Source organism: Anarrhichthys ocellatus, unplaced genomic scaffold (assembly GCF_004355925.1).
Source record: "Anarrhichthys ocellatus isolate YVR2014 unplaced genomic scaffold, GSC_Weel_1.0 scaffold7, whole genome shotgun sequence".
Classification (NCBI taxonomy): domain Eukaryota; kingdom Metazoa; phylum Chordata; class Actinopteri; order Perciformes; family Anarhichadidae; genus Anarrhichthys; species Anarrhichthys ocellatus.
The window spans coordinates 1,627,081-1,646,776 of NW_022280037.1; the positions used below are offsets into that span (position 1 = coordinate 1,627,081).

At 43.5% G+C, this 19,696-nt stretch overlaps 4 protein-coding genes across 7 annotated transcripts in view; 3 read left to right on the forward strand and 1 right to left on the reverse strand.

Annotated features, from left to right (window-relative positions):
• The window catches only part of zdhhc14 (zDHHC palmitoyltransferase 14), a 33,948-nt gene extending 23,617 nt beyond the window's left edge, over positions 1-10,331 (forward strand). The window contains exons 3-8 of one of the 2 annotated variants that reach the window (XM_031847039.1): positions 370-507; positions 1,697-1,745; positions 3,290-3,392; positions 3,639-3,748; positions 5,624-5,729; positions 9,160-10,331. In XM_031847039.1, coding sequence (XP_031702899.1) covers positions 370-507; positions 1,697-1,745; positions 3,290-3,392; positions 3,639-3,748; positions 5,624-5,729; positions 9,160-9,597 — 944 coding nt within the window. In that variant the 3' untranslated portion in view covers positions 9,598-10,331. The remainder of the gene's footprint in view (positions 1-369; positions 508-1,696; positions 1,746-3,289; positions 3,393-3,638; positions 3,749-5,623; positions 5,730-9,159) is intronic. The other variant, XM_031847040.1, reaches the window with a different exon arrangement.
• Positions 10,332-11,295: 964 nt separating this feature from the next.
• On the reverse strand, positions 11,296-15,101 carry LOC116383313 (galectin-8-like). Of its 2 annotated transcripts, none has more exons than XM_031847041.1 (8): positions 14,908-15,101; positions 14,532-14,620; positions 14,086-14,296; positions 13,862-13,981; positions 13,708-13,734; positions 12,790-12,878; positions 12,527-12,692; positions 11,296-12,423 (listed from the first exon to the last, which is right to left on the reverse strand). In XM_031847041.1, exons 1-8 carry the CDS (start codon positions 14,971-14,973, stop codon positions 12,274-12,276), a joined length of 918 nt encoding a protein of 305 aa, XP_031702901.1. In that variant the 5' UTR covers positions 14,974-15,101; the 3' UTR covers positions 11,296-12,273. The 2 variants fall into 2 exon arrangements, with proteins under 2 accessions (XP_031702901.1, XP_031702902.1); XM_031847042.1 differs by having other exon boundaries at positions 12,267-12,439.
• A 137-nt stretch (positions 15,102-15,238) lies between these two features.
• On the forward strand, positions 15,239-16,503 carry LOC116383314 (interferon alpha-inducible protein 27-like protein 2A). The gene is made up of 4 exons (XM_031847043.1): positions 15,239-15,595; positions 15,674-15,715; positions 15,861-16,022; positions 16,338-16,503. The coding sequence occupies exons 1-4, from the start codon at positions 15,586-15,588 to the stop codon at positions 16,436-16,438; spliced, it is 315 nt and encodes a 104-aa protein (XP_031702903.1). The 5' UTR covers positions 15,239-15,585; the 3' UTR covers positions 16,439-16,503.
• A 102-nt stretch (positions 16,504-16,605) lies between these two features.
• Positions 16,606-19,683, forward strand: LOC116383315 (interferon alpha-inducible protein 27-like protein 2A). 2 transcript variants are annotated; one of them, XM_031847046.1, is made up of 5 exons: positions 16,606-17,797; positions 18,425-18,505; positions 18,626-18,655; positions 18,844-19,005; positions 19,506-19,683. In XM_031847046.1, exons 2-5 carry the CDS (start codon positions 18,493-18,495, stop codon positions 19,589-19,591), a joined length of 291 nt encoding a protein of 96 aa, XP_031702906.1. In that variant the 5' UTR covers positions 16,606-17,797; positions 18,425-18,492; the 3' UTR covers positions 19,592-19,683. The 2 variants fall into 2 exon arrangements, with proteins under 2 accessions (XP_031702906.1, XP_031702905.1); XM_031847045.1 differs by having other exon boundaries at positions 18,450-18,505.
• Positions 19,684-19,696: the final 13 nt, after the last annotated feature.

The following is a 19,696-nucleotide window of genomic DNA, read 5'->3' on the forward strand; positions in this document are numbered from 1 at the left end:
TAACTTTTATTTACTGTTTTTTTTTATAAATAGCCAGCTATGTGAGAAATGTGTATATTGTTATGCCAAGACCCAGAGGGACACTTCCCCTGATGTCCTAGGGCTCCGGGCTCCTACTTTGTGTTGGCATGCACTGAAGTAACCTGCTTATTTTTGTTTTTTTTAAATGTCTTGTAATTGAGCGTTGAAGAGTCATAGATATCTTCTGGAGAAGCCATGTGTGCATAACCAGGTTTTGGCAGGGTGAACATGATGAGGAATATCACTGCAGCAGCAGCGTGGTGGGGATAAAAGGATAGACTTGTGTGACTTCTTGTATCCAAAATACTTTCCCTCCATCTGTGTGTCTCTCTCTCTCTGTCCATGCAGAGCGCTTTGACCACCACTGTCCCTGGGTGGGGAACTGCGTGGGAAGGAGGAACTACCGTTTCTTCTACATGTTCATCCTCTCGCTCTCCTTCCTCACCGTCTTCATCTTCTCCTTTGTCATCACACACATCATTTTACGTAAGTAGCTGAGGGAGGGGGGGGGGAAAGGACATGTGCTCAGGCATGGTACAGATATACACACACACACACACACTCCTGGCTGTGCTCTTGGTGTGTCTCGAGCGAGCAGGGTGTAAGTGGGCGTTGTGAAAAGCTGCAGCATTCTGGCTTGTTACCATCTTTCCAGCTGGGAGCAGGCAGTGGACCATGGGCTCCCCATCAGTGTGTGTGTGTGTGTGTGTGTGTGTGTGTGTGCGTGTGCGTGCGTGCATGCGTCTCAATACCCTGTTCATGTTGTAAGCGTGCAGAAGACATACAGTACAGTTGTGCTAAGATCTGCTTGTCGGTGCTTCAAGCCAAAGGTAGTTGCAGTCCTCCAGCGCTAACATATGAGCTGATCGGCCATGACCAGTGACCTGCTGATCTTATATTTCATGATGCACAACTATTTTGATGTTGCACAAGCACCATGGAAATCAAACACAGCGGCGGCACACACACGCCGTCGGTGTGGAAGTTCTTCAGCGGGAGTGAAGAGGACAAAAAGCTTACAATTTGTAATGCCTGGAAGTCCAAAATAAGCCTCGACAGAACAACCTTAAAAACAAGCCTTAAAAACATTTGGAACAACTAACTTAATCAGACACTTAATCTATTTATATTGTCATTCACTTCCATGCATGCTGCTCAGACTAATTGGCTCTTCTGCCAACAATGGCGCCGGGTCTCTCCCTCTCCTCCTGCACCATGTGCAGTCAGTAGGTAGGAGATAATATAATATATACAAATTCATAAATAGTTTGAGATGATGGACAGTTGACACTATAACAGGCAGTACACAGTATAGAATAATACATTCTGTGATTGTTCTCTATGTATGAACATTAGAACTGTCACAATATCTCATCTTCACTACAAGATTACTACACTTAACTACATGTGGCCAAAATAATTCACGATGATATCGTAATATTTCAGATTATTTACAAGATATCATATGTGTATTATTAATATATATATATATATATATATATATATATTAATTACAGTTAATGTCAAGTCTGTAGCAGTACCCAATATCTGATACAAGTTCCTACATTCAATGGGTGTTGTTTAATGCTGATATGCACCATTGTGTGTGTGTGTGTGTAATGGCGAACACAATTGTATAATGTTCTAATGGAAACTGGTCTTTCTCTGTTCACAGGCTCTCATCAAAGCGGGTTCCTCAACGCACTTAAAGACAGTCCTGGCAGATATCCTTTCACTGAAATAGACCTTTTGTCATTTATTGTGCAATAGGTGTCCATTATGTGTGATTGTCTGTCTTTCTTTGTATACTTCTCCATCCATAGTCATAGCCATACAGGTCATTCTGTAGTTCAGAATTACTCGCATAACATGCCCTTGCATTCACATCGATCACTCCTTAGAGTTATAATACTAACTGGAGTGCGTCTGATTAGTGTCGTTCCATCAGGGTAACTCATCGCGCACGGCAGCTCCTCTCCCCGTCTCTGTTGATTGATTCAGTCAGTCTCTGAGCTCCTCTGCTCTAGCGTCACTCTACATTACAGTCATTTAGCAGACGCTTTTATCCAAAGCGACTTACAATTCAGAGTCTATCACATTTCTACACCGTAGAACTACGGGAGCAATTTTTGGGGTTTAGTGTCTTGCTCAAGGACACATCGACATGCGACTAACAGAGCCGGGGATTGAACCGCCGACCCTCTGAGCGCTGTCATGTCGGTCTGCGTGCTAGATGCCGAGTGTGTGAGAGACGTCTTAAGCTACAGCTGTTACAAGTACCCTGAAAGTCAGCTTATTGTCTCAGCACAACATCAGTGATAATCATGAGGACTGTGGTGAGTCAAACGTTGTGTTTTGACATTGCTGTAAAGTTAAAGTTTCACATCATTTGACCTCAGTGTGTAACTGTAAATCCAGGCAGTAACGGTTGGAAGCAGTCACCTCCCCAACACAATAGAGAGGGACAGTTACTTTGCTTTCAATATATCAATTCAATACAAAAATCTGAACAAGGATCTTCTAATAAACAAAATCAATAGGCCTGTTTGGAGAATCTGTATTGCTCTCTCCCTCCCCTCCTCCCCCCTATGTTCTGAGTGAGATAACTGTTTCTCTGGCAGAGAAATGTGTGCCAAGCCGAGCTGATAATGGTCTGTGTCCTACAGGACTTTAAATAAAGGGGGACTGCTGCCGATAGTATCGCAGCAGTCCTTTGTACTTGGTGAATGATGACATGTTTTGTCCTCGCTAAGGAGGAAGAGAGAAAAAGACGAGAGGGATTAAGAAAGAGAAAAGGGTAGATTGTCTGTAAAAATCAACTAAATACCCACAGACTCGTGGTCTTTGAGTATGTAATGTTCTACTGACTTACCAATATGCCTACAGGGACTTAGTGTCTGGGGCTTATCTTATTAGAGGCAGTATCCTAAGATATAGTCAAGGGCCGCTGTGTTGTTTCCCCCCCTGTAAAGGCAGGATTCATCAGTGTCTGTTTTATGTGGAGCAGAGAGAATTAGCAGCGTCCTGCAGTCCCAGCCAGATGAACTGGTAACTAGGAACTATTGGCAAGAGGACAGCCCTGAGGCTGTAGGTCAGTAGCCTGGCTGTTAGAACTCGTGGATATGTGGTCCATGCTGTCTCCATATGGGTCCATCATGTGTCTGTCTTTGTGTGTCTGGGCTTTCACATTATTGTCTTTCTGCCATAGCTTTTATTCATTCATTCTCACGTCTATTGAAACAATTATTCCTTGATGCAATTGTGTCACTGTGCTGGAGGTGGTGGTGTGTTTCTTTTCGGTCTGGTCCATAGTGGGCCTCTCCGGCTTCCATACCTACCTGATCAGCTCCAACCAGACCACCAATGAAGATGTGAGTATGAAATAGACATTCACACATCACAACACGCGTGCTGAAAAGAAACCGAACCGAACATTTAACATCCATATTAACAGGAAAATGTATCGGTTATTGTGTCATGGGTTCGATCCCCGTTCGTGCCATAAACATATTTCATTTTAGACACAACACTCAAACATTATCTCTATGTTGCACCGAGTCATGGTTTTTCTAGCGGTGACACTTCAGGTAATTTATCTGTTGCATGGTCTCTTCCAGATAAAAGGTTCATGGTCTTCTAAAAGAGGGAAGGACAACTATAACCCCTACAGCCATGGCAATATATTCACCAACTGCTGTGCAGCACTGTGTGGACCCCTGCCACCAAGGTATGACATGTGTGTATTTTTACGTGGTGATTTATTAATTCTTAGATGCCCACATGATGACATGTAAGCCCGATCATTCACTGCTCTGAGAAAACCCAGTAAAAAGTCACAGCACCTGTTATTACCCCCCCCCCCCCCCCCATTGTAATGTTGAGTTTTGTCCAAAGGCTAAACTCGAGCTGTTAGTCAAGACTCCTTTTGATGTGAAGAGCTGCTTTGAAAGCAGTCCGCCCGCAGCTGTTTCTCGATACATAGCTCCTGAGATACAGCAATAGTGGAAAGGATTTCAAGCCCGTTTTAACCAAATCCAAGATCACACTTTTGCTGCTGATGTGATTTAACAAGAATCTAGGCCAACTGTCACAGCTACGTTCTCATGTCCATGTGACTGTAGATGTCAGTACACATTGCACATTCCCTCCCAGCTTCTTTCACTTTTCACTTTTTGCCAAACAATTCTCATTACTCATCCGTGAAGCTGCAGTTCTTGATTCCTGCGACTGAAACTGCTCTTTCCTGTCTGTCATCACGGTTCATAATGTGTTCGTGCTCACTCACTCGACAGAGATGCATCCTATCTGCTCTTATCTTTACTGGCCACCGTACCCGCTTTGTAGATACAACACTCAAAATGACGCCGTGAAGAGGTCACAACCATCTTTGCCTTTGCACTCATTTAAGAGCACACAGTCTGTAGTTCAACACATGCATACAGTATCTTCTCAACGTACTAAATACATACATAGCGGCACATACACTCACACAGTATAAGAAGAGCAGCGATGGAGGCTTCTGGTATCATTCTGTCAGTGTATCTGGCTGCGCTGTGCTCTGGGCATCACAAGCCGTGTGTGTGTGTGTGTGTGTGTGTGTGTGTGTGGGTGTGTGTGTGTGTGTGGGTGTGGGTGGGTGTGGGGGTGGGGGTGGGCTGGCGCACTGCACAGCTGTGTCCACCGGTAAGAAAGGAATGTTTCACCTCAGCGTCGGACTATGCAAGCAACGCTGCTCCTCACACACAGAGACAAAAGCTTCCTGCATTTGATTACCTGCTGAGACCTTGACTCGCACCTTCTTATGCATCAGCCTACACACGTTCCGCTATTCATTACCAGCAACACAAGCCGCCTGCTGTAGGTTCCCGGAGTCTGTCTCTGTGATTCTAGCAAACCATTTCCACCTGAATCCAGCTCAGTCCCACTGGAACACGCTGTCGACTCACTTTGTTAAATGATTACCCTGCTCGCACTGTTTAACACCTCAACAGGCTGTGTGTGTGTACTGCGTCAGATCAACCTGTATCTGGCTAATAAACAGCCATTATCACATACATCTGGCCCGTGACCACACACGTGGATATATACGCATACCAAAGGTTCAGCAGGTCATGGTCTAACCAGCTGTGTCAGTTCTGCATTAACGATGGGACAGAAACTATGATTCACTGCAGGACCGCTGTGATTTATTACCAAGTTGTGATTGTATACGTTTGTGTGTGAGTGGAAGATTAGAGTTTTCAGACTAAAATGTTGAGGCTTGTACACAATCGTATCACACATCCACTGACACGCTGTTGTCTCTCTGAACAGTGTAGTACCGCTGACACACGAGGTCATTTGCACTCTGCTAATCCCACTTTACCTTGAGTCAACCTGGCTGTAGATACAGTATCAGCCTGCTGTTGCACTCAGTGACTGCAGTCAGACCATTTCATATGTACATCTGTGTTTTAAGGCTTTCAGTGCTCCAAAGAATCAAATGGTTGCACTGCTCTACTGTGTGAAATCTGTGACTGTGTAATGCCATTCGCTTTGTTCATATTTGTGAATGACTGCTCAAAACAATGCTTTTCTTCCCTCTTTGTTTCTCTCCGACTAGCCTCATTGACAGAAGGGGCTTCATCCAATCAGACGCGCCACAGCTGGCACCACCAACCAATGGCATCACTATGTACGAGGCCACCCAGTCTCAGCTGAGCCACATGGTAAGACACTGACCTGACTCTCATGACAGCTGCTCTTGTCAGATGCAGCAGAAGTTCTGTTTACAAGTGCAGCCAAACAAACTGTTGTAATGAAGAGGTCAGTCAGTAACTGGACTAACAACACTAACAATGAAAAGCTACTAAATGGAGAAATAATTACAGGCGGTAGGTATTGTTTGGCCCACCTTTTTCTCTGTCCATCCAGACCGTGGAGTGTTTCTCATCCAACCAGATTGAAACGGATGAAATCGCTCAGAATATCAAAGAGCGAGTCAGTGATGTTTTCAATGGTGCATGCGTCGCTCCACGTCGTCTGTAAATGAGGTCAGCGATAGCGAGGAGGGGTCCTCTGAGTGTGGCCGTCTGTGCTGAGGTTGCATCGCACTGTAGAATTTCACTTTCCCTGATTTCTATGATTCCTGCTGTCTCACAGTTTATCAGTCAGAATACTGACTCATACTGATAATCCAAGTCTTGCAGTTGGCCCGAAAAAAGACAACGAGCAGGAATCGGAGAGAGATGATATAAAATGCAATCTATACACCACAGTCGGTAAACAGATGACATGTCTCTTAAAGTCTTGGAGAGAATAGCCAAGACTTTAGAATAACCCCACTGACCGGTGTCCCTCTGGTGCCTGACTAGAAGCAACAAGTCCGCTGTTGTTCACTTTAGCCGTTAACCTCACACATGACATGCTCGATTTAAGGCCTATTCACACACGGCTACTAAAACGTCTCTCACTGGTGCCTTCCCTCTGCACCACAGTCGCCTCGTTGTTCTCGTCCACGCTCGACCTCATCCTGTCAGTTCTCATTGAGACGTGGAACATGAACGTCATCTGTCTCCAGGTCCTGAATGTGTGGACTACTTGTCATTTTCCCTTACGTTAGCACATTCAGAAATATCTGTTTTCTGTAGCGGTCCTGATTAGCAGAGAGTTGTCCTATTGTGCCGGCTGCTGGCCATTTATGTGCACACTGAAACAGAGTCAGCTGTGTGCTTACTCTCCATCTGTTAGACTCGGTTACATGCCGCATCGGTAACACAGGAGGGACTATTTTTGAGCATTCTCATCATCTCCCTACGCCTACCGGTGCAACTCGCTTCATCGCTATAAAAATCTTTTTCCTTTCAAAATGGGAGCTGGACCACACTGTCCACATTGTGTTGTAACATCAAGTCGGTTTTTAGAGAGGCTGCTGCTTAATTTAGTTAAAGCATCCCGTCACTTTAATTTACAGAGGAGTGTAGGTGGGTGCTATTTGGACAAAGTCTGTAAATGTACATGAAGTGTGTGTGAGTGAAAGAGATATAAAGGGGCAGCAGAGAAGTGAATGTATTTAATTCATATTTTTAAATGTATTACTGTTGTTTTAGCTTTTAATGTTGGGTTTCACTCATCGGTGCCGTCGGTCGGCCACGTGACGTCTTGGAATCTCTTGATGTCGTAGAACAAGTTGTGCACGGATCAACACTTCTGTGCTTAAAGATGACGGAGAAGGAATACAGTAGACTTTTGGTATTTCTCTCTTTTGTTATATAGAAATTAATAAGCACTGACTTAACAGCCCCCAAGGCCCAGCAGACGTTTGTATCTCCACTTATATTGTTGGCTTGTGCCCGTCACACACTGACACTGTGTTTCTACAGTATGTAGCCAGTTAATGCATTGAGGTGGTGAGGTGGGCAATGACGGCCCTGTTTCTCCGTGAGGTAGTTTAGTCTGTGATGCATCCTGGGATGAAGAAGCCTTGCAAGCGGTTGCCATGGTAACAGTGTAACCTTGATAACATAAAACCTCCGTCTGGGTTTTTGGGGGGGGGGGGCAGCTTGATTGACAGCAGTCATCTCAGCCCCCAGTTAAAGGGTCAGTTGACCCGAATTACAAAGATCAAGAACAATTCTGAAGTGAGAAATGATGTCTTGTTATAAGTGCACTATTTGCTTTGGCCTCGTCTTCCTCCTTTCCTTCTTCCTCTGTCCTTTTCCTTTTGTGAGCTGTGAGCTATTTTAGTATAACACACACACAGAGTGCAACTTGATCATCCACCGTTTCCTTGTTCATGGTTCCACATTGAGTGACGAGTTACTGTCAGTTTATTAAAGGTAAATGTAGTGCAAGTTATTATCAATTACAGCAGACAGCGGTGTGTTCTTTAACCATCTCACCTCAAAACCTGTGTTAAGATGGAAAATAGATGGTGCCAGCTTTGGGACATTTGTTTTTCATTTTATATGAACACGGTATGACTGCAGCCAATCATTATTTTGATTGTCAATTAATAATTTGGCCTGTAACATGTGAGAAACATTAAAATGACTCTCCACCACTAGAATGACATAATCCTGCGGTGGCATGTTGACTACTGTACACAGTTTAGTGATGAAATCCAGGAATAAAATACAAATATAGGATTAAAAAAAAGCTCTCTTATCCTTGTTGTGTCATCACTGCTATGTGTGAAAGCCAACCAAAACATTTGCTTCACATGCTGTCTGTTATCCAAGGTGTGTGTGTGTGTGGGTGTGGGTGTGTGTGTGTGTGTGTGTGCGCGCGCCGTGGGGGATGGATAGCGCTGACTCAGACTAGATGACTGTTCTATAAAACATGAGTGGGACAGAGCGCTGGATCCCTTTTTTACTTCATGTCCAACACACCGCTGATGACGTAGCTCTGTGTCATTTCAGTCCAATGACCCTCGCTCTAATTAGTCTTCTCAACCAACTGGAGTGAGGCCAAGCTCATAAAGCTGATGAGATTGATAATTCTTAGAATCATCTCTTCTCCTGTAGCTCAACTTCTGTTCGGGACGATTTTTTTAAATTTTCTTTGGGAGTGGTGTGTGCGATGGAAGGAGTCATCAGAGTACTTATTTATTTGTTTGGCTTTTTAACTCCTGCACAACTTTCCTCTGTAACTGGTCAATACTATTCATGGTGATAAGGGGCCAATAGGGTTAAAGCTAATCTCCCTGTAGCTAATGTGTGGTATCGATGACTAACCCTGACCCAGTTACTCTGCTCTGGTTTTAGACGTGTGATTTCCAATCTAATGCAAGACAATAGAGATCAATAGGTCATGAGGCTGTGACTTAATAGTGGCTTTTCAACTCTTGTCTTCTGACCTGAGCTCTGTTTTTATCCACCGGGGCTGATGCACGAACTGGTGCAGGTTCTAACACGGGTACTAACGTCTCGTTCTCTTTCTCTCCCTTATCCAATCACCGACCCCCTCCTCTGTTGTCTTCCCACATACTCTGTTCCTTGATCCCATGTGTCGTTTCTTCTCTCCTCGTCCATCTTCATTTTTAACACTGCCTCTCTGTTATTTGTTTTCTATTTCTGTCCTTTATCACATCTATCTCCCTGACTTTCACATCCCCGTCCTGTATCCTTCTTTCTCCTGCTTCCCGCTGCATTCCCTCAGTGTGACCAAGACCAGTGCATTCAGAGCACCAAATTCGTTTTGCAGGCCGCCACCACACCTCTCCTCCAGCAGCAGAGCAGCGAGCCAGTCGTCCTGACGGCCTCCCCTGAAAACGGATGCTCTGTACCCGGACGCACCTCCCTCGGCCAGCCCACCCCTCCGACGTCCACCCCCAGCCTCAGCTGCCACGAGGCCACAGAAATGCTGCCAATCCACGGACAATGCCACACACACAACCACAGCCATCCCCTCCAAGAGCCGATGGCCCACCACCACTTTCTCACCCCAGAGGAAATGCCCTCGCCGCCAGGTATGCTTCCCTGCGGCAGCCCGCTGGGTCACAGCCACACTATACAGGCCGGCTTCTACAACCCAGCCAGCCAGGACTCACTACACGAGGACTCTGTCAGAGGATTGGTAAAGCTCAGCTCTGTCTGACAATGGGATATACCCCCCCCCCCCTTCCCTCTAGAAACATGTCTAGCCCATGGAACTGCCACGTTTGGACCGGCTCGCTCTCCCCCTGAATCAGCTTTCCTTTCTCTCCTCAGCAGGACTTGAGAACTGAAAGAGGCTGTGGTTTGAATCAGCTGCTAGAAACTGAATGGAATTGAACTGAACCGAAGTGAAGACCAGTTGTCCTCAGCCAATGTCTTGCCAGACCTCTCCGTTGGAGCAGGGAGAGATGTTTTCTAGGCTGGTGGCCTGTGTGACAGCTCCGACATATGCTTCTCTTCTCCTTTCTTTTTCTTTTTTTTTACTTAAAGGGAAGCATATTCCATTACCTCCTGCAAACTGGACACAGAGGAGTTTCTTTCTCAAAGTGGCATATGTCTGTGAGCCATGTCAGGCTACAACTAACTGTTTAGACAGTACATGACATTTTTGGTCAGAATGCTGAATTTCTGTCGATGGATCGCAGGTCTGACGGGTTATTTTGTAAAACAAACTTTAGCCGTTTTGCCTGTTGCTGATTGGACGGTATCTTTTGCCTTTTTTTCTTAGACATTCTCAGCAGTGCAATGGTTGATGTCATCATGTTTCATATCATCCTGCTTTTTCTATGTAAAAAAAAAAAAAACCAAGAGACTGTTGTACTGTACCACGATTATTACAAATCTTACAAATTATTATATTTCTTGTGGATATTAATAAAACATCAACTTTTATCAGATAAGATTGCATTAATAAGGTGTAATGTGAGTCATGTAGCGATAACGCTTCCTTTAAAGTTCACCCTGTGATGAATGCCTGTCGTCATTAGGAGTCAGAATTAAACAAACAAGCAAGTCCAATGAAAGTTGCTGAACATTTATGGCTGTTCAAACAAAGCTGAGACTTCCCATTCATCCTGACAGAATTCCTGGTAAGAGATGTACCGACTAAAACATTTCTGAGTTCACAGTAATATCTATTAAAGGTTATTGCAGGTGCCTCAAAGAAAAAAGATTAAGAGTTAACTGATGAGCAGTTGTTGGTGAAGGTGTCTGGCTAGTAAAAGGCAGTAAATTATCTTCTACCACCTTGTGGTGGTGTAGGAGTACTGCAGGGGAAAGTGTAGTTCTGATCATTAAACTACATGAAAACATCAGGCATTAGTCGTGAAGTGCAGACACCTACTCTGACTTATGTAACGTTAAGCTGCAACAATCCTGTATTAAACAGATGACTACTTGTAATGTGAATGGGTTGTTATAGTGAGGAACTTGCGTGTTGTTCCCCTTCGCTCTACACAGCATTGTTTTGGATTTTTCCCAGTATGTAACTTTAGTTTTTGGTTAATCCTGTCTGCTCCTACCAACCTTGTTTCCAGATGTAGCAGGCAGCTGTTTTCATTCAAAAAACTGGTAAACAAAAACATGTTTTGCCGCCCGGCACCAGATGTTTTTTAAAGTTAGCTTGAGCAGAAAGTGAAGCATTTAGCTTAAGGAGAGTGAATATCAGGCGTACATTCATCTGGTAGACACTGAATGCTCGTGTTGCTTTGTGTCTGATGTGTACAAAAAGCCACTTTTTTGCTCACAGGTTCCCTCCATCACGGTCAATGTGGAAATATCTTAGTGTCGTGTTTACGGCCTGTTTTGTGGTCGATAATATAAATGAATGCAGGTTTAACTCAAACCATCTACACGTGTAAAACAGTGGAATGATAACACATTTATTTGTTATTAAATCATTTATGATACATAGTTTTTTCATACATATTTTACAACAATTACAACAGACAATGCAAAAAAACAGACATTGGAAAAGAAATATCCCAGATTTTATTTTCCTTAAGACGAGATATGGTCACAGATGCAGATTCTACTATAGTCTACAGCTTGCAACATGTCATTCACTAGGTTACATTTGAAACTGACCCTGTATTGCACTGTGCTTGAGTTCAGCTGCACCATTATGTTAAATTGATTTAAATGTCAAGTGCACGGGACGCTCTCGTATGTTCAGGGATCCTGACCTTTTAAAGCAGATTAAATTAAAAAATAAAGAATAAAACTAAGACATGTGGGCAAGTCCTATTAGATTAAAAGAAAAGCAAATTAGAAATGTTTAAATATATAATAATTAAGTCTACATTGGGCCTTGCTCCAAAAGCATGGAGCCCTTCAATTGAACTAATTGTTTGTATTAGCGGTCTATCTTGGCATTTGAACAAAACCAAGTGCTTATTAACATTTGCAATATTTCCAGTTGAATTATACAGTGCGTTAAGGGCGTATCACAGCAGAAATACACTAGAGACAGTACAAGAAATTCAACCAAGGCAAACTTGAAGCTGTAAACAATCATGGTGCCTCACAAGTCTGATGCTCCAGCACAGCTAACTTTCATGCATCAGTCGTGTAGCCAGGGCTGGAAACATGGACCATAACACTCCATGGAAGGGCCATGGTCCTTGCCCACCAAAATGCTAGACTAGCTTAAATCAGTGACCTGTGGTTGCTGCAAGGCTAACCTGACCTGAGGTCAGTACAGGATTTGCCGTTTTTTTTTCAGCATCCATTTTCCGGGTCATTGTGGCTAAGCTAATTTAGCATCGATAACCAGAACACAACAGTATCTGGAACGCTGGCTTCCATGCAAGTCTCGAGCCCCCCCCCCCCCCGGAAGTCACCAAAGTTTCACATCATTGAGCTCCAGGTCCCCCATGATCTCCAGCTGGTCAATGCTGCTCAGGTCCTGCACCCGATGTCTGAACTCAAACAGGTGTGAGCCATTCACTGCCAGCTTGAACTGATGAGGCTGACAGAGGATGAGAATCTGAGAAAGCAAAACACTGCGGAATAGTTAAATCATTACGACGTACTGAGAATGAACGATCAACTTGTGATTGCAGTGGCAGCAGGTTGTAGGCGGTTCATACCTCAAAGTACTCCCCTGACGAGAAGGGAAAGGAGGTCAGCTCCCGCTCCTCCTGTCCCCAGGATTCACTCAGGTATGAGTTCCTGATGAACGCAGAAGACTTCATGCGAGGGTTCAGATGCAGAGCGATGTTCTCCGTACTGCTGTTGCGGAGGTTCACTGTAAAACTGGAGGAAACGAAGATTAAAAAGGTACATTTTTTTTAATTTTTTTTTAAGAAAAGTTGAGTCACCAGAGGGAACTTATGTCGAGCCATGACTTTACCTGTGAGGGTACATGCTGACCTGTCCTTTGATTGTGATGTGCTGTCCGGGGCTCAGTCCTTTGAGTACACTGCCTTTATAAGGGAGGCTCTGGAATGAGAGTATCACGGTTGATACATTTTATACGACACATTATATGCAGAGTATTTTCATGACAAAAAAATGCCAGATATAACATCCCATAGTCCAAGGTAATGTCTTCAGATGCCTTATTAGTCCAGGCAACAATCCAAAACCCAAAGACATTCAGTTGACCATCATATCAGCAGTATATAAAGTAGTGAATCGGCACATTTGGAAAGCGTGAACCAGCAAATATTTCATTTATAACAATTAATTTCCAAAATAGTTGCCAGTTCATTTTCTGCCGATCAATGAGTCGAATAATCAACTAATCCGTGCTGCTCTGACTCTGAAACCTCTTAATACTTTTGTATCTTGATTTTGGCATCATTTTATTGTTTAATTGTATTAATGTTAGTTTAGATAACAGGGGCCACACAGACGAACATAATTACACATATAGAACATCTAAGATCTGGGAATGTGGCATCATGGCTAAAAAGAAAGTGAAACATTACCAACATTTCGGGGGCTTTCGCTTCGGGGTTTTACCTCCAAATAAAGTGGTTTAGATCCTCGTAACGGTCTTGTTTACAACCTGTCTGACTGAGGACTAACAGTTTTTGCCTCACAGGACTTTGTTGTTACGATGTTGGTGTTTTCCCCCAGAGCTCAAAAATAAAGAAACCAGAATTTCCTTTCAACCGTTCAAGAGCTGCATGCTGAGTGGATACGGTCTCCAGTGCACAAACAAAGGAATCATTTAGGAAAAGTGATCCGGTTTTGATGGCATCACAAGACACTGGGCACATTTTGGGCACAAAGACTTTATGTAGATGAAAAGAAAAAAACTCACCAAGTCACCTGATTCTGAATATATTGCCTGACAGAGAAAATAGAAATCATTACAACACATTAAGAAATGATTTATCAGATGTGTCTGTAAAAGAGACGCATCTGACCAGCTTGTGAGGACTTATAGAAGCAAACAACGATGACCGTGTTCTTACTGAGTTTGGGATGTAGCCAATAGCGTGCACCTTGACTTTCCCAGAAATAGAAAATGTGTCCACCCTGTTTAGTGGGATTTTGTGCTTGTATTCCAGCAGGTGAGTGCCATTTACTGCCACCTATGTGTGAAGACAAGCATTTTAGTGTTCTATTTTTTTTATGAATCACATTTAACATAGGTTTTTTTGATGCCTTCATCCTGAAACAGCATGCGTTCACTGGCCTTGAAGACGTCTTCGTGCACCAGGATGATGGTCTCGAAGGGGGCTCCGCGCTTGTAGGGCAGCTGGTGGAGCGTTTGCTCTTTGCCCCAGCGCTCCTGCAGCAGGGAGTTGCACACCACACAGGGCGAGCCTTTGAAGCGAGGGCTGAAGTGGAGGGCCACGTCGGAGCGCGGCTTGGTGCTGCAGCCGCTCGACAGGTCGACCTGGAACCTGCAGCGAGGGTCGCACAAGGAGGCTGGATTATTAAAGGGGGGGGGGGGGAAACTAACTATGAAGGAGTGCAATGGTTTAAAAAAAAAAAATCAGAGACCACTGAACTAGACAATGTTTACACATTTTCCCAGATTAAAGTACCACATGTTTGGGGTTTACCAAACAAATCTTTGTCATATCCATAAAGGTGGCTCTTCATCTGTATATTGCTCTTATTCAATCATCATCTTACCTGTCGGCATCTGGGGGCACAGTGCCCTGGATGATGATGATCTCCCCAGGGTGCATCCCTCCAGGTATGGGCCCTGTGTATGGGACCACCTGAGGCGGAGAGTTGGCGTTAAAGCACGGGATAACTGTGCACTGACAGCAACTGACGACATGCTACCTGAAGCAGGGAGCTACATTGAAACGCCTCTCGCTGGGATAAAGGCCTGCATTGACCGTCAGATATATCGGATTAGTTCACGTGCAGTGTGCAGGCCGTTTGTAGACAGCTGCTGCTGCTGCACATAACCTAAAGTGTAGCTGTATTGTAAGCTACATCATGGTCTATTGATCATTCCATGATGGCATCAGAGGGATGATGATAATAATAAGCCTCTTACCGGATTCAGGACCGTGTGTTTCGCATTTGCCACAGACATCGGCCTCCTGGTGTCACACGACAACATGCAGCTCTGCTGGAAGACAACAGTGTCTGCGCTAAATACGACCGGGCTGTGTGTCTCCTGCGCTACACGGGGATGGTGGCGGTGGGCATCTTCACTCCATCAGCCCGCAACACCGCGCGCATGCGCTGATCCTACCACGTGACCAGGTCCGCTGAACAACAACGGAGGCTCACATTTGACTTCACGTTGACTGTTGAATATTGGTTAAAAAAAAAAATATTATTAGCGCTTGCTGATTTGTGGGCAAAATAATATGAATTATTATATCAACCGTCTTCTCAAAGACACATGCTGTTCACAAATGCGAAAACTGTTCAAATTGCATGTTTTTTTTAATCGAAAACCGTTATTTGTAAGGAAGTGCATGTTCATTTTCAACTTATATTACACTTTAGGAATTGTTAATTAAATGAGTTTCACTTCCGGTTATTCGATGACGCCGTAGTTGTAATATTTGAGTGCTGACGCGTGAGTGTCTGGTGCTCTGGTGCGGCTCTCTATTTATACATCCGTGTTAACGGGGACGCCATCTTGTGTTCAGATTTCTACAAATTTTCGTTTCTCAGAAAACGGAAACTGCACAGCTACAGGCTCGTCAGACCACAGAAATACATGGACCCGAGTGAGTATATCACTGTTGTTCTTATACGTTGTCCCAAATAAAAATGTCTGTGATTAATATTTTCATCTTGTGTTTCAGAGACAGCAGTCGCCGTTGGAGTAGGAGCCGGAGCAGGAGCATGTACGACACTATATCGCCTGTGTTTACTTGTTCAACTCTTCGATGCATGTTAACGTGATGTCATGCATCATCTATTTTCAAGTGGCCTGACAAAGTAGCACGCCATAATTAACAACAAAGGTCCCACTGCTGTGTTCACGTGCAGTGATTGCTGTGGTCGGAGCTCCTGTTGTTCTGGGAGCCATAGGTTTCACCTCCGCCGGGATCGCAGCAGGATCCTATGCTGCTAGTATGATGTCGGCTGCTGCAGTTGCTAACGGAGGAGGAGTGGCAGCAGGAGGTCTGGTTGCTGGTTTGCAGGCAGCAGGTAAACACAATTACTTGATTTTTAAAAAAAATGGTTTTTGAGATGATCACAGCTGGAACGATAAACAATGGTAACCATGTGCTGTGTTGAGCTACTCCTAATGTCTCTGGCAAACTTGGAACTGAAACAGCAGTAATTCAGCACTAATCTACTAATCTTACTTGGATAACTGGTGCAGTATTCAACAAAATCAAGTGTTTTTGAAGGCTACAATTGAATCACACCACCACACTGTGGTGACACAAACGCCAATGTTTCATGTAGTGTTCTAGCAGAGAAGACTGTCTCAGCTTAACCTGTGTACTCTTCCTCCAGGTGCAGCTGGTCTGTCAGGAGCCGCCACTGCAGCTGTGTCCGGTGTGGGTGCAGTGGTGGGATGGCTGGTCAGCTTAATCCGCAGAAAAGAAAAAAGTTAAATTTATGATATTTATTATTTTGCCAAATAAAAGAGCCAAAATAGCACTTTTGTGATCTCTGACAACTGAAATGTTTTCTGTGCTTCCTACACCATAAGTCCTGTCTAGCTCTTCACTACATTAATGGACATTAACATCAACCCCTGTGTATGCTATTGGATCTTGAGCTTCCTGTGGGAAAGGAGGTACTGGGTTAAGGTGCAGGGTGTTATAACACTGACTCTTCCCCTAATACACCAACGGTTTCACAGCCTCTTCATTTCTAATCCTTGCATCTTGCATTGTAATATATTCAACTCGTGTCGTACGTCTGTCTGGTCCATAGTCGTGAATGCGATATCTAAGGACCGCCTGGAGGGAATTTCTTAATATTTGGCATAAACATCCACCTGTGTTCAAAGATCCACTGATTAGAATTTGGTAGTCAAAGGTCAATGTCACTGTGACCTGCATGTAAACTGCAAATTGACTTGTTGGCAGAGGCGATAATTATAGTTTTTCATGCTGTACTGAAAACAACTTCCACTGACTGATTGTGTGGCTATTAAAGTGAAGAGAAATGTCATCCTCGTAGTGGCGCTAGAGGAAAAGTCAGGAGAACACCAAAGTCCATCTGCTTCATCCTCCATGGACCATGAATATTTGTACAACAATTAAAGGAAATCCATCCAACAGTAGTTGAGATATTTCAGTCTTAATATACAGACTTGATATAAATGCAGTTATTAGTAATTGGTCACTGCAGCCATGTTTAAATGATGTTCATCGGACAAGTTAAACAGATTCAGATATTGAGGGTCTTAACCTTTTTGTAGAGAGAAGACGAGCTTCCGTTTTCACCTAAACACAATAACAAAGGGACTTTGAACTGAGGAAGCTTTGGTGCCACTGATGCCTTTCATATAGCAGGTCAGTGCCGCCTTTCACCGATAAGGGTTCAGTATTACATCACGGTGTTTTCACAGAGGTTAGAGTCCTTCATAGGAATGAGAGGATGGAGAAAATTTAATTTTATATTCAATGCTCCACTTTTATTGCAATCAGCTGTTGGTATACATGAACATACAGACATTTTCTCCTCAAAGTAGCCTCATGTCTGTGGTAAGTTTTGTTTTAATAATAAATAATAGAAAAGTTCAAATGATAGACATGCCTTGTGTAAATAACCTTCCATACTGTCCGTCACACTAAGATATAATACATGACGTTGGTTTTCATGCCAGCTCATGTTTTCTTTATACATTTTTAAAATATGTGCTTTTATTTTGAAAGGCAGGGGAAATAGATGAAGAAAAACAAAACGGCAGCTGTGTTGACCAAACTACAGCGGATTTGGTGACTTGCTGATAAGGGCACAAGGTTTGTTTGTATTTCATTTTATTCTAGTTATTGATGTTGACATAAAGTATTTGTTGTTCTCTTTAGTTGCGTGAATGTGTGTTTAAGCTACTGATGATGCTATGTTGGTTGGTTGAATGTCATTTTACTGCGTCATGCTTGCAAGCTGATATTCGGCTCGTTCGACATAAACCAGGCGAGGCGCAGTTCGTGTCAAACGAGCCTATTTGATCAAGTCTCTGTTGCATCTAACGTTAGTCTGATGAAATGCTGCGTCGTGAAAGTGTCAAAGTGAGATTGTAGTTAAAAAGACTAATCATTTCATTTTAAGTCAATTCCCTGTAGCACCCTATGCGAGCTGATCGTTTAGTTAAGTTAGAATAAATAGTACGTTCATATTTAGTATTGTTTTCTTCTTTGCTCTCACTGTTTAAGGCGTGGTTTGGGGAGCAAACGTTAACGTATTAGCAATAAAGCTTTTGTGATCCATCGGTTGGAGAATTAGAGGATCATTCAACGAAGTTTTCTGCACAATCCTTGAATATAGTTCACTTCCTGTTCTTCGATTATGTTTAAGGTTTAATACAATGTATTCCTTTGTGTCATAGAGGAAGTAGAAGTGACTGTCTGGCGCCCTCTTTTGTTCAGATTTTAACAGTGCTTCGTTTCTCAGGAGAACAAAGGTCAGGGCAGATCGTCAGACCAGTAGAGAAGACATGGGTCCTATTAGTAAGTATCTAATCTAATATATTATACAGTTAAAGTACTGATTCTTTAACTTGTATGGTTTCCTAATAAACGTATAATGATTATAATAACCATGGCAAATGTCTGTCTCTTGTATTTCAGTGACGGCTGCTACCATTGGAGCAGGAGCAAGTAAGACCGTACAGCCTTTATGGATCACCTGTGTTTGCTTATTCAACTGATCTTAACACCCCTTAATGTAGAAAATCCATTCACATGCTGTACTTGTATCATGCATGATCCATCTAAAAGTGGCCAAACAAATCACACTCTGTCATTAGCAACAACCTTCTCTCTGTTGTGTTGTTGTCCATGTGCAGTAGTTGCTTTGGTCGGGGCTCCTATTGTTCTGGGAGCCGCAGGTTTCACCTCCGCTGGGATCGCAGCAGGCTCCATTGGTGCGAAAATGATGTCGAGTGCTGCAGTTGCTAACGGAGGAGGAGTGGCAGCAGGAGGTGTGGTGGCTAGTTTGCAGGCAGCAGGTAAACATCTTGACTAGATATGTTTATGGTAGTTTTAACTGATGTATCAGAATGGTGAGATGATCATTGCTGGAACAATAAAAGGAGAATCACGTGCTGCGTTACTTCTAATGTCTTTTCAAAGTGCAAACAAATAAGATCCCAGAAGTGTCGGCAAACCTGGACCTGAAACAACAGCAATGTAGCATTGTCACAATAGAGATTTAAAAGCTTATGTATGTAGATAGTTAGTGTAGGTAATCAACAAAATAAAATGTTTTGGTTCTATTGAATGATACACTGTGATGACAATAGTTCCTCTGTTTCCTTTAGTCTTGTAGCTTGAGAACAACACTCTCCTAGTTTGTGTATCTTAATGGTGGGAGGATCATTGCTGGAATGGTAATCACAGGGGCATTATGTGCCCTATTAAAGTATCACAAAATCCTACACGGGTGTCTTTCTCAGTTTCTCCGTAGCTCCACTTTCTGACAAATAAAACCTGTTAAATCGTGCTGTAGGTGCAGCTGGTCTGTCAGGAGCTGCCACTGCAGCTGTGGCAGGCACCGGAGCAGCAGTGGGATGGCTGACCAGCTTCTTCCGCTGAAGAGAATTACTTGAGTGTACCTACTAAACAGCCCTTCTGTGACTTCAGACGACTGAAATGTTTTGTTCAATAAATCTGTGCATCCTCTGAGAGATTCTGGTCCAT